At 34.2% G+C, this 14142-nt stretch overlaps 1 protein-coding gene across 5 annotated transcripts in view; it reads right to left on the minus strand.

Annotated features, from left to right (window-relative positions):
- Positions 1-5070: 5070 nt before the first annotated feature.
- The window catches only part of LOC136042006 (uncharacterized), a 55598-nt gene continuing 46526 nt past the window's right edge, over positions 5071-14142 (minus strand). For all 5 annotated transcript variants that reach the window (XM_065726842.1, XM_065726843.1, XM_065726845.1 and 2 more), the window contains one exon: positions 5071-5261. In XM_065726842.1, the coding sequence (XP_065582914.1) occupies positions 5131-5261 (131 nt within the window). In that variant the 3' untranslated portion in view covers positions 5071-5130. The remainder of the gene's footprint in view (positions 5262-14142) is intronic.

Raw genomic sequence — 14142 nt, forward strand, 5'->3', positions numbered from 1 at the left:
ATAAATGGTATTTGACACAATTTATTAGCCTTGAGACATTTAATTGATTACACCTTCCGACTATTTTGAATAAAACGGCTCAGAACTTTAATCTAATGTAACAAAGGCTATTGGGGGTAGGGTATCATAAAGGACATAGAAGACACTGGATTTTTAGTCACTTTTGACTCCTAGAAAGGGCACCAGGCGTTTTTAATTTCCAATTGAACGTGCCCATCCAATGCTCTTTTAACCCTTTCCATTGGAAGGGGCTTTTGGAAAAAACTAATGGATAAAGAAACGATGCATGGAAGGCATGAGCTCTGACAGTGCTATAGCGTTGCCCCTTTTAATTTGTTTTATAAGGACGCTTTCTTTGCAAAGAATCTTTAAAATAGCAGGACAATGAAAATTGCTCTTCTTGAATGTATTTTATTCAGTAATTTTAAAAGATAAGAAATAAATTCTACCTCATATAAAATTCAACATAAACAAGCTAAAACATACTTAGATAAAAATATAATTATTGGATTAACATAAGACCTGAAAGAGCGTTCTTGCCATTGGGAAGGGACGAAGTGTGTGGAGGATTAATGGGAATCTAATTAACCCTCCAACCATACAAGATTCTAATCACGAAGTCTGTATATAGAAACCTAAATATAGTTTTTTGTCATGGTGCAAGGCAGTGAAGCTCCCAAGTCAACCGACCAACTATAGCATGGAGACTGTAGCATAGTAGATAAAGTTTGGGAAAATAACTTATTTGACTGGGATTGGTCACCTAATACTGCTACTCTCTGGGATACCTTGTAATAAAAAAAAGCATTGGAAGTGCTGTAATTCACTTAAAATTTTTGTAAACCAATACCTATACCTAAAGAGACCTTTTCCCGATAAATGTTAGCCTGTTAAGCCTTATTGTCCAATCTATTGAAGGCTTCGAATTTTCATAAATCAGGGAATCTTGTGCTTAATAAATGCAAAGCGGATCCAAGTACTTTCATAAGTAAGGTAGATGGAGTTTAGAATTTACCCATGCCTCTGAAAATCTATCTGTCTCCTTGTTTCAAGCTCATTTTCCCATTGGTTTGATTAGGGCTAAGGCCACCGAGGAAGAAAAAGACATGCTCAGATATCTTTGGTTTTGTTGGCAATTTAATATGCTGGTTTTAAGACTTAGTATCGATTTTGGATATATCGCAAAAATATTGTAATCAAAAGAAAAGTTTCACCAATTTTTTTCAGGGTCCAAACAATTGAACAATAAAATAATTTAGCCTTAATACTTAAGAGGGGCCCTAAGACTTAAGATTTTAATTCGAGTTATTACTATATTAATGTTCTATCTCTCGGTTTGATAGGCTCACCTTCTACTTTCGGAAAAAAAATTCTTCTCGGAAAAATACTTAAAATTTGTATTTTTGTAGATAAATACTTGAATTCTCGAGTCTAGGGCTCTCATATGCTTATAATTTTATGGTTCTTCTTCATCAAGATAGCCCTATGCTTTAATTTTTCCCTTTTCAAAACTATTCAATTTTTCTTATGGAAATAAAATTTGATAAATATCTTAAACCTTAATAAATTTAATACCACCATGAACCACCATGAGGATTAAATTCCTTTACTGCACTATATATACATTTTAATCAAATTTTGTTTTCAGACTTTCATTAAATTTCAATTTAAAGTTTGTATGTCTGTTGACAAGGGCCGCTCTTTCCTTTACGATCACAAATAGTTTGACGAGAAGAAAACCCATAGAGTCTAACCATATTGATAAGAGTCTTATGGATCTTCTTTTGTTATCTCAAACTCATATTGATAAGTTAAAGCCGCAAATTTCACAAACAAATTTATATGTGTCTTCTGAAATATATTCTAAATTTCTAGCTTAAGGATATTTGATGCTTCTCGGGTTGCTTCTTATTTAAGTCACAGGACAGTTATTCATCTAAATACCTTTTTTTTTTATAAAACCAGTCCAGATCCTTCAAAATTAAACATTAATAATTATTGGATATTGCATGCTTTGATCACCAAGATTTAAAAGGAGTATCAGGAGAACAATTATTTTTGTCTTGAATAATTTAAATCTGGAGCTTGTCAGAAAAGAACAGGTTTCAAAATCACATTCAAGTAGAAGCCTTTGTGGTTATTTAATAAGAATTCACCATTGGTTTTGCCACCTCTTTTGGTTCTTACACATTCTAGAACATATCAATATCTTTTTGTTAAATCTTAGAAAACTAGTTATTTAATTATATTTAAAATCTGCTAATTTTAAATAAATACAGAATGAGATAAGAATTTGGATTGATGGATCTTTACATTCTCGATTTAATTTAGGCAAAAAAACGTTAAAAATATTTATTTACCTGTGATGATGGAATATTGATGATGCTCCATCATACGATGAATGTGTTGTACTCTGGTTTCGGAAAAAGGGAAACCGCTTTTTTAGTATTCGTCTTATAGGCCCGTTACAGTTTCTAATTTGTTTTCGAAGATTTCTGGGTTATGTTTGACAGCAGTGTATCATGCCTCCTTTTCAGTTTGGGTTGCAACCTTGTCTCGGTTGCTACCATGCTTTGAGGAGTTTATGTACAATATTGAACGATGGTGAAAGGTCATTTGGCTATTGGCGCATATAGCATTAGTAATGCTTTTGGACATCCAATTTATTCTTAGGCTATGCCTGAGATATTAAAAAGGGGGATATCTGTTGATGTGGTTCGATCTCTTTGTTGCATCTATAGACACCTCCAAGTACGTTTAAAGATTGAATCTTTGCTCATTCCTTCAGAACTTCGTTTGAATCTTGGAATTAAACAAGCGGCCATTATGTCTCCTATTAAATACAATAATGCGGCCTTAAGAGCTCAAGGTGATTTATCACCTTCCTACATATTGAATGGTGTTAGTGCATTTTTTTTATATTATGCAAATGATGTTTTTGCCTAAGTATGGCTGTGTTTAATTTGAAAAAAAAAGTCTTAGGAAGATTGCTAAGTATTATAATGGGATTAGTCATTCTAAAAATGCGGCTAAGTTTCAAGTGATATTATTTAATTTTAACCTTTCCAAAACCCCTGATAGAGTAAATCTGGGTGATCACGATGTTATACCATTGCAGGAACATGTGTACCTTAGATTACATATTGGTACATCTCTGAAGCTAACTAAAAAATTACGAAGTGCCCGAACCGACCGTAAGATATGTAATGCGTAAACTTCTGCTGTTTGACCACAGCTGAATCCTGGTAAACGCCATTTTGCGAAAGTATATAATTTTGTTTCCCTCGCGCATGCTCTATACCAGGTTCCTTTCTGGGACATTTTTAACCAATCACATAAAATGGAAATCAGAAGGGATTATTTCAAATATTTGAATTTCTTTATTCGGGTTCCTCCTTGGACTAGTAATGGTGAGCTGCAAGCGAGATATAAATTTCTTGATCCTCTTAATGCTGCTGATAAGTCTTTTTTCAAGCTTACTATTATCCATCAAACCACCCTTGGAAGGGTTTTTTGTTTTAATGCTAGTTTGATTGTTTTCTTCTATATATTACCGTTTTTATTTTGCATTTATTTGCATGATTCACTTAGAGATTTGCCACCCTTGGAGTGGCTTACTTTTTTGAATTGTTTGGTTCTATTCCTGTTTTTATTTTGTATGTGTTTGTTACTGTTTTTTGTATATATCTCTTTTGTGTTTTTGCATGTGTGTCTTTTTACTTTTCTTTTTCTTTCTTTTTGTTATACTCCATCACCATGCCTCTTATTTTGATGGATTATAAAATAAATTCATTCAATTTAATTAACAGATTTCTGTATTAGTTCTATTGTCTTATTTTGGCTATCCACGTACAGCCCTTCCTATCCCAGTGTTTCTTTCTTTAGCTTCACTTTTATTGTCATTTCTTACAAGGAAATCCTATGTTCATGTAATACTTTTTCATTAGATCACAACTGAACACTTTTTATTTGTTTCTATTTTTCATATTGATGTCTTAAGTGACAAAAGTTATTTGTGTCTATAATTGATTGCTGTCCCTTTGTTCATTGCTTTTCCGGCATGCTACTTTAGCTCTCAAGTGACGGGCTTTTGAAAAAAATTCTTGGGTCCGACAAAGACAAAATTTATTTTGATCAAAAATAGTAGTTTGTAAAAACAACTTTATTTATTTTTACAAATAAAAAAAATGGATGTAACTTTAATTAAGAAGATACTTCTAGAAAATGGATGAAGCTATTCAATCCAGTATGTTCAGTACAAATAAAAATTTGTCACGCCTGTTCAACATTACAGTGCAGTGAATAATGGCAGCCTTTATCACTAAACAAGCTAATTCTCTGAATTGTACTTTTCCGACGGAAAATCAAAGATATCAGTGCCGTCTTATACTCATAAAGTGATTAACAATATTCCATTCATCTTAGCGTCATTTTGCTAAGAGATTCTTAGGAACATTTTGTTCGAATAAACCTAGTATTGTTGCTATTTCCAAATATCCTATTGTTTACTATTCTGATTCAGCATGTTAGCTATTATATTACCATTACTTATTAATAATTCTAATAGTTGAGTAATTATCGTGCAGTAGCAACTAATTTTAAACCAGTGATCACATTGTGAATTTTTGGTTCTTTTTTTTTCTTTTTTCTTTTCAAAATTTCATGTCGGTTCGAAGTTTAAAAAAAACTTTCCTTGTTAAAGTTATTAGTTTTAATTGTTATGTTTTTCTTTCCTTTTTGTTTTCCCTTATATTGGTTAATCATTATTACGTCTTGCTCCTTGTTCTACTTCTTCTGGTTTTGTTTCTACTGTTATATTTTTTGTTTTATTGAATATTACTCTTTAGTTCTATTCATTGCTTTTGATCAGGCATTACAGTCCCTAAATGGTTATGATAAGTTTCTTTTTTTTTAATATTTTTAAAAACTATCATCAAACTAAACTGAGGATTCTTTATTTATTGTTTTATCTTTAGTTATATAGTTCATAATTTTTGGCTAAGAATTCCTTTGGTTCAAAGACTTCTTGCCAAAGCATCGGAATTTGTCCCAAAGAAATCGAAAGAGTAGTTCAACAATTACAAGTTATATTTTACCAAAATAATTTATAAGATATAATGTTAGTACTGTTTAACTGTCCCATTTCTTCCCTCTAACTGCAACAAAGCCCGCGGGAATCTTCTTTCCTCTGATGCTGTATCTTGGCCCTCTCGCAGCTTTCTTCACTTTGAAGCTCCTGATCATTCTTTCTCTTGGAAAACCTACAACAAAAAGTAAATATAAACTGATAATTTTTGTTGTTTTTTATGTTTTTTTTTTACAAAGGCGGCTTTACACTAGGAATGAGAAAAATCTCTTCTCCGGGCTTTTTAGCTTTAGCTTTTGAATTTAGCTTTTAAGTTGTGTAAAATATTTTGCCCTTTTAACAGATTGAGGTTATTTTTCAAACATTAATTTCTATTTTCTTTCAAATCTGTAAGAATAACTGAGCTATAATTATTGCAAGTCAAATATTCGAAGAAAACCATCCCAAAAGACGAGGATCCAAGAGAAAATGCAAGTAAAGCGTGCATAGCCTCTTCTACGGTCTGGACTTCGTATGGGCTTATTATAACAAGGTTAGGCATGGTAACATTCGGCTTGGCAGCTCTAGAAAAGGTTTTACACATATAAAGATAATTGTCCTCGTCTTTCAAGTGTGTTACCAGGCGGCTTGAAACATTCAGTTTAGCATTCATTAGCATTTTAGCATGTAAATTACATTTGGATTACAAACAGCAACTGCAGTTTTCACAATTAATTCAATTTTCACATCCCAATTCATTAAGAGATTGAGAAAATTCAAAGCTGGACTGAAAATCAACCACTTGCTCATATTGAAGAAAGTGTTGCAAAGAAATTACCTCCCTAATTGCACTAAACATTAGAACCATCTATTAAAATTTAATGTAGATAGCGCTACTTTACTTCCAAATACCTCTAGTAAAGAATGGAAAGATGTTTACTTACTAAATTTGAGCTTTAGAATAGAAACCAGTGCGAAGGCTTTTGATACAGGTATAAATCCTTTGATCCTTGCAAAAATAGTTGCACAAATTTACTTGACACAACAATACTTAGTCATTCAACATACAAGAGATGAAGTTTTAGCGTTGACTTAGTAAAGAACCATTTACCTCACATGTAAAAAAAAATACGACTTTCTAAGGATGGAGAGGAGCCGTATTGCTGGACTTATCCAAATTTATATTGAAATTTGTTGATTGGTTTTAATGACTAAAAGAAATCGGAGGACAGCCAGCCCCACTCAGCAACACCCTTCATGTCACAGCAAAAATTTAGATTGTTACTTTTTTCAGATATGTTGAAAAGCCCAAAATTGGTGCTGGGGATGGTATGGCCCCCTCAGCCCCTGGGACAAGGGCCGTAGATTATGCAAATTGCCAAGATCTGAGTTGTAAAGGGGAAATGGGGGCATATTAAGTGTCTAATCGGTTCGCCACCTTGAGGGATTGTTTCCTGAGCCAATATAGAAGTTCGTTTTTAATTTCGTTCAGTATGAACAAAACTTAAAATATGAAAGTGTTGCATTTGTATCGCCCTCTTGGATTTTGTTAGTACGAAACAGAAACTTTAGTTCATCAGATATGAGCTTTTTTTGCATATTATATTTTATCTTCTATATGTCATTAATTTTAAAAACACTTTTTCAAAAATGAATATTTTAAAAGACAACTAAGCAGCTACTTAATACCAAATACGCCCAGAAACGAAGTCAAATAAAAATTCAAACTTAAAACGAACAGCTATTACTATCAAAGAATAAATGGGACGAGAAGGAAGATACCTCGTCAAATACAAAATCCGAATGAACAGAAATCACCTCAAACAGGAGTAGGGATAACACCATTTAAGCCCTATAAAGGCTAGGGAGTTATTTCGTGCTTTACGGAAAAAACATTATTTTTTTTATCTTAGTAACAGGCCTCCTGAAAAGAAACTAATGAAAGTAGACTGACTGTTTAATATTTTATTATATCCATGCCTGGGAGTCCCAACAATTTTGGGTTTAAAAGCGACATAAAAGAGCAAACGTTTGAAGTTTATTTTATTTTCAGATGAGTGCAAATGACACTTTGGCCTTTAGAAGGCTTAAGGGAACTTAGCCCTGCTCTTTTTTGTGGTAATATTTGTTGGTTTTAAGTTTGGATGGATTATTCATTGTAGTTAATGTTTTGGTCTCGTTATTCATTGATGGTGATTTCTGTTCGTGTAAAATTTGAATGGCTATTTGACTTAATTTCTGCTCGTTTTTGATTTTATGTAGTTTGCTTTGAAAAATTAATTTTAAGGAAACAGTTTTTTTTTTATTCAATTTCTCTGTTCCTTTTAATTTACATGAAGTATTTCTTCATATACCCTTCGCCAATAATCCCTTCTTTGAAATATCTGGTGGATTACTAATAATGGATTTAATAAACCCGGAGGAAGAGCTTTTACAACAAAAATTGCAGAGTTGTATTAAACTTAAGACGATCAGAAATATAAAGTTCTATAATAATTCTAACCTAAAACGACCAAAAATTACAATCTAAGATTGAATGAAGCCCGAATCAACAGAATTTAAAATAGATAATCACATTTACCTAAGAGTAACATATTCTGTTATAGATGAATAAACATATACCGAAACGATTAAAAAATAAATTTAAAAGTCGAGAACAAAAAAAAAGAAGTACAAGCTAGGGTTTACCATCCTCTCCAAACCGTATAAATTTTAGGGTCTTTTGCATCCTTTGCGTTTAGTATAATAACTGTATGTATTTTTAACAGTGTACTTCAGTCCTTCAAGACATCGACAAAAAATAAAAACAAATCAGTATGTTAATCGAGATGACTGGAAAGAACTATTAATAATAAGCTAAATGATTAAATTAATATTAGTTCCTGAAAATCTCTGCAACCTCAAAGTTTTTTATAACTATATATTTTTTTTTCGATGTTATACTACTGTATATAAAAGAAGTTCCATATTTCGAAATCTATTTTGTAGTTTGTCATTTTCAGTTTTCAGCATAGAACAAATTACACAATAGGCTTTAGAACTTTTTGAAGATCGAATAAACTACCTCAAATGGCGGTGCAATAAAGTGGCGAAATGGCAGTCATGGCAATTGGGCAATAAAGTTCAACGGGTATGGGAGCACTAAAGCCACTATCTACAAAGCAAAAATTTTATCATTGTTCCTGCGAATTGAATGAATATTAATTTAGTTACAGATTCAACCTCTAATCTCCCTTCACGAGGACAGAATAAACCATACAATACGAGTAACTTTTGCTGTGCAAAGGTCAAGTTTTTATTTGAAGAGTCTTTTCTGAGGAGGCAGTAGCCCTCCTCACATTTAGAGTGAAAACCCAGATATGTTCTTAAAAATGAATAGTAATTAAATAAAAAGTAAGTTTTACAACTGTAAGGGATGAAAGACATTAAAAGTTAAAACAGACAGATATAATTTTGTGTATAATGGGTTTGTCTCTTCCTGACCTCCCCACTCATTTTACTAGGACTAGAATTGGAAAAAGAAGTACTTTTATTTGAAGTATATAATTGACGAGAAATTGGAATAAATGGATTAAAAATTAGTGTTACATTTTACATTAGTGTTACACTGTGAAATTTTCAGTGCAAAAATGGGGACCTGAGAAGGACTTATCATCCGCAAACTTGGAATAATTTTTGTTCGTTTTAAGTTTTAATGTTGCTCTTCAATTTCATCTGAAAGTACCTTTTTTGTTTAATTGCAAGCTAAAATAATCCATTTTGCGGTTCGACATGTTTCTTTTTTTGTATAAGTTTTACTTCGAATTATACTGAAAGTGCTCCATATTAGAGTCAACCAATGCTAAAAGAATAATAAGGTTTTTGAGCTATGATATTGAGGAAAGGATTTATTATCTGGTATACACTTTTTCTTGACAAACTATCTCCATTTTGTCAATTAGGTTAAGCCTTACAAAATATATTTCTCTTTCAAATTAGTATTTATCGTTACATAGGTACAGTGAGTCATTTGCGCCAAAATTTGGAATCTTATACTGACCCTCCATTTTTCATTTGATTAAGAAGAGTACTTTATCGCAAGAAAGCGGTGACAAATAAGACTATAAAAATCTTGACTCAGAGCAAATTGAAACTTTCATTATGTTGCTAAAATTACAAGTGTGATTATATCATTTGCAGAGAATTAATACCTCCAGGTCGATCAAAAAAAACAATTAGTTTGGGTCTCCTTCATTTTGATAGGTTTTGCCAATTGAAATAAATATTCTTTGGAGGGGTGGGTATGCCTAAGTAGATGGTGTCAAATTCAATTATTTAAATAGGTGTGTGGTTGTGGAAGCTAAGTGTTGGAGCTATTCATAACCTTTTAGGTGTTCACAATTTTGAATTGAATTAAAGATATCAAATATGTGGGATAGGTGATGAAAATATTTGGTTTCATTGGAAAATCAAGGCTATAACCCCCTCACCCCAGAGGCGCCATTTGGACCAAATATTGGAGTGGGCATGAACTCCATCTTGGCCCCCAGCCCCCCGACTCACTTCGTGTCGCGTAAGAAAAAATGCGAGTTTTAAAAGCACATCGATCGAATATTTTAAGTAAAAACGCATTTTCAGCACCCATGTGTTGCTTGGAAGTGTACTGTAACCGAATTTGGAACTCAACCACACTGACCTCTAAGATTAATTCTAACATCAAAGATCACAATCAACGAGGTTAAGTGATTAAACTGAAAGTGGAAAATTCAACCAGACTACAGGTTGGCGTTCCTCAGCGAGAAACTTTCTTATTTAAGTAAACAATACGGCGATGAAAGTAATCTTCATTAGTATGCTGAGGGTTGCAACCAAAATCTCGGTTTTCGTTCAGCAGAATTCTTTCAGATCAAATATAATTACAAAAAGGAAAAACATAATAAGAGAAGAAAATCTTGCAACACTCAAGGTAACAAGAGGAACCGCCGAGGTTCCATCTTAGCAAAATCATTAGCAAGCGGGTTGTGGTCCAAATTTTTACTAAATCCTTCTCTGCAAACATCAAAAGGAGGTGACTGAGACAACCGTCTCCTGTTGTATACCGCAGGTAGTTTTTCACTATTTCTAAGCGAGAAAACAAATTCTCATTGTTCGCTGTTGTCACAGAAAGTGTGACAGCAATACAAAGTAATTTAGTTACTTCTGAGTAAGCCACTGGTAATGCCTGAAGATGATCGACAATGTCTAGGAAGTTTTCCGGCTTCTTCTCCTCATCGAGCACGAAACGCTTGGCAATACCAGCTTGAGATTCGAGAAGAATGTCGTTGATATTCAGCTCGCCGTAGAGAGCAGAGAAACGCTTGAACAACTCTGTGTCCATAAACCTTGTTGAGCTTGGATCCAAGGCTTCGAGTGTGCTCAGCGCTGGCAAGTTATCTGTGAGCCTTCTGTCAAATTCGGCTAGTAGATGGCCAATGGTCTCAGAGTGCTCTCGCTTCATTTTATCCGCCAAAGTAATAGTCCGATTTCCAGATTGGATGAAGTTCTAATGCTAATGGCTATTAATACCTTTATATTTACCTAACTAAAAAGTTAATAGGCTTAATGATGTAAAGTCTTCTACTTCTCTCTGTGCTCTCGTCTTTATAGTCTTATTGTAGCGTTGGCCTACAATCTGGGGTTTTACCAACAGAGGATGTCAAGCGTCTCTAACTTTCATAAGGTTCATGTGTCGAGCATAAAAATGTTTATTTACACATATGACACAGTAAATGTACATAAGACGAGGACAGAAACAGAATAAGAACTGACTCGAGTAATCTAAAACAGTGGCTTATATTTACTAAAACAAGGAAATAAACATCAAAGCATTTGACAGGAACTGACCTATTTTAATCCGTCAACCTAGAGGAATTACTGTAAAAATTCAGAATTTATAATATTAATATAATCATCTAGGAAAGGGGCGTTTGACAGAACTCGGGAATTTTATTATGTATCTAACCTACTTTCAAAGTTTACAATGATTAATAGCAAATAGCGTAATTACCCCAAAGGTCATCAGGTAATTACGCTCTTTGGTTAATAGGCGTGCAGTAATTTCAAATCAATTGGACAGAATGGATTATGTTGGATATAATGGATTATTATGGCCGGCAAAGGGCCCTTTGTGGTGGAAGCTTGGGCCCCCTGGAAAATCTGGGGCGGGCATTTGCCCACCCCAGACCCCCCAAATGGCGCCTCTGTCTCACCCAATTAAAACGTTCCCAATTTGAATGACTTATTTACCTTCAAAGTTGCATTAGAGGAACAATTTTTTTTTCTTTTTTTTTAGCAAAAACCTTTTGAAGCTTGTTCTCAAACTTGCTCATCCATTAAGTTCAATTTGTTTTGAATTTATATCTATTGAACGATTAATTAGATTTTCAACTGTTACTACTACCAATAACTCATTGCAGCACCAAGCCACCCAAGTCCAACATAGCTGAGCACGTTTCTGCTCAATCATAATCTATTCAAAGCTTCGAAATTTACACATTCCCAAGAATTTATTTTGAATCCTATGTTACGACCTATTTCCATCCCCTTACGGGGATGACCTGTTTTTTGTTTGTCCTAGATGAGTGGCCCAAAAAGTCGATCTTTGGGAATTGTCATCCTTTATCCGCAAAATATGTCCTAACCTAAGCCTCTCATTATAGCCATAAAAAGCGGAATAGAACCGAATTTTGTACATGTTACTGTTGAATTGCGGTCAGTCAAACGGTTACCCAAAACAATTCATTAAGAATTCCTCCACAAAACATCTAAAAAATCTTTCCGTCTTCTGGAAACGTCCACATTTTAAAACCATGCTTGAACACTGTCATCAATGTAACTTCCATTATTTTATCTCGGTTGGAAAATTTATCTTCCTATTGTTCAAAACTTTTTTTCAACTGTGAAAAACCCCTAGGGCCTTGGTTTCTCTGCTTTTATCAGATTCATTGTATCCAACATCTTTACTAATAATACTACTCAGGTAAGTAAAGCTATCTAATTGATGGATATTATCATTACCCAACATCACCTCTTCCCTTTAATTTATTCCTAGTCTAAGTGACTTAGTCTTCTTAATTTTAACTTTCAAATTTATTTTGGCAACCTGGACAGTAAAAACCTCCTAAAAATCTTTAATTTTTACTAACATTTTCATTTAAGAAAACGAAATCTTCAGTATATTTTAAGAGAGTAATATCTTATCAATTGATTTCATGGTCTGCTCTCCCATAGCCTTTGCCGTGATCCTTAGGACAAAATCCATCAAAATGATCCCATTGAATCGGGATAGACCGCAACTTTATTTCACTCCTGATTAAATAAGAAATCAGCCACAAGCCTTAACCGCACCAATTTATTTTGAAAATAGCACTAATCTTATTAACACATTCATCCGGTATACCATACAAAGTTAGGATAAGCTCATTAGCTGAATCAAGTGCTTGTTCTAAATCAATGAAACTTGGAACTAGAGGGGTCTGGTCACTCAGGCACTTATCAATTGAAAACTTAATCGACAGCATCTCTAAGCCTTTATAAATTAAGCAGAATGTTTAAGAATTTTACAGTAAGAGAAGGAGGCAATACCCAAACTCTTGTTTGTTGGGATTCTTCTTCGTTTCAAACTTGATTTACATTTTCAATTTAAGTTTCACTCGTTTCAAGATTTATTTTTTCATTTATATTAGTACCCGTTGTATGTTTCTTTTCTAAGATTGTTCATTTAATATCTGTTCGTTTTGGGTTTCATTCATTCTTTAGTAGCAGCTTCTGATCATTTTGAGTTTGAGCCATTGTAGGTTTATGTTTCTTCTGATCTTAAGTTTATTATGGCCTTTACTTTCCTTTGAAAAACTCCATTCTCTGAATTTTTTTTAAATTAATTTTTGTGTGTTTTCGATTGCCAAAGTTTCAAGTTTTTGAAATTCCCTATTTCAAGTTGATTTTTAATTCCAAAATAAAACTATATAAATCTGGAAACAGTCTTGGCAAGGTTGGTCAATGGAAGAAGAGCCAGGGGTCAACTACCGTGATATTTGTAGTAAAATGTCGTTAATAAGTTTGTGTGTGTGTGTGGGGGGGGGGGGGGGGGGTGATGGGTCATGGGGTTTGGGCCACGGGTCAGCTCCCATAATTTTTGGAATAAAGTATCTTCAATAAGTTGTTTTTTGGAAGTAAGGAGGTATGGACATGAAGGGATGGACAGGGGTCAGATCCCGTGACTATTGAAATGAAATGTCGTTAATAAATTGTTTCGGGAGGGGAGGGGCTGGGACATAGAGGGAGGGAAAGAAGTCAGTTCCCATGAACTTTAGTATAAAATATCGTTACTATTTTTTTTAGGTGAGGGGTTGGGCCATGAGGGAAGGACTAGGGGTCAGTTCAGTTTTTTTTGTGTGTGGATGGAGGGCCAGGGGTCAGCTGGCCCTGATTTTTTTAAAATATGTTGAATAAGTTTTTGTTACTTTGTGGGGTGGGGTGGGGCTTCGGGCCATGGAGGAGGACCATGGGTCAACACCTGTTATATTTGAATAAAATACCATGAATAAGCTTTTTTTAGGGGGGAGGTCAAGCCGTTGAGGGAGAGCCAGAGATCAGTTCACATAATTTTCCTATGACTTTAACGGTAAAATACCGTTAACAAGTTGTGGTTTTTTAGAAGGAAGGGGTCGGGAGATGGAGGGATGGACAGGGGTCAGATCCCCTGATTATTGAAATGAAATATCGCCAATAAGTTGTTTTTTATAAGAGGGGTTGGGGGTACATGGAGGGAGGGCCAGGTGTCAGCCCAAATGAGTTTGATAAAAAAATATCGTTAATAAGTTTTCTGAGGGTAGGGGTCGGGCCATGAAGGGAGGCCAAGGATCGGTTCCTATGATTTTAGGAATGAGATATTGTCAATAAGTTTTTTTTGTGGGGGTGGTTAGGCTCTGAAGGGAGGACCAGGGGTTGGCTCCCATGATTTTTTGAATAAAATATTTTGAATATGTTTTTGGGGGGTTGGTTCTTCGGGGCGTTGTGCCAGGGAGGGAAGGCCAAGGGTCAGCTCCTATGATGTTTTG

This window comes from Artemia franciscana, unplaced genomic scaffold (genome assembly GCF_032884065.1).
Source record: "Artemia franciscana unplaced genomic scaffold, ASM3288406v1 PGA_scaffold_55, whole genome shotgun sequence".
In the NCBI taxonomy this organism is placed as follows: Eukaryota; Metazoa; Arthropoda; class Branchiopoda; order Anostraca; family Artemiidae; genus Artemia; species Artemia franciscana.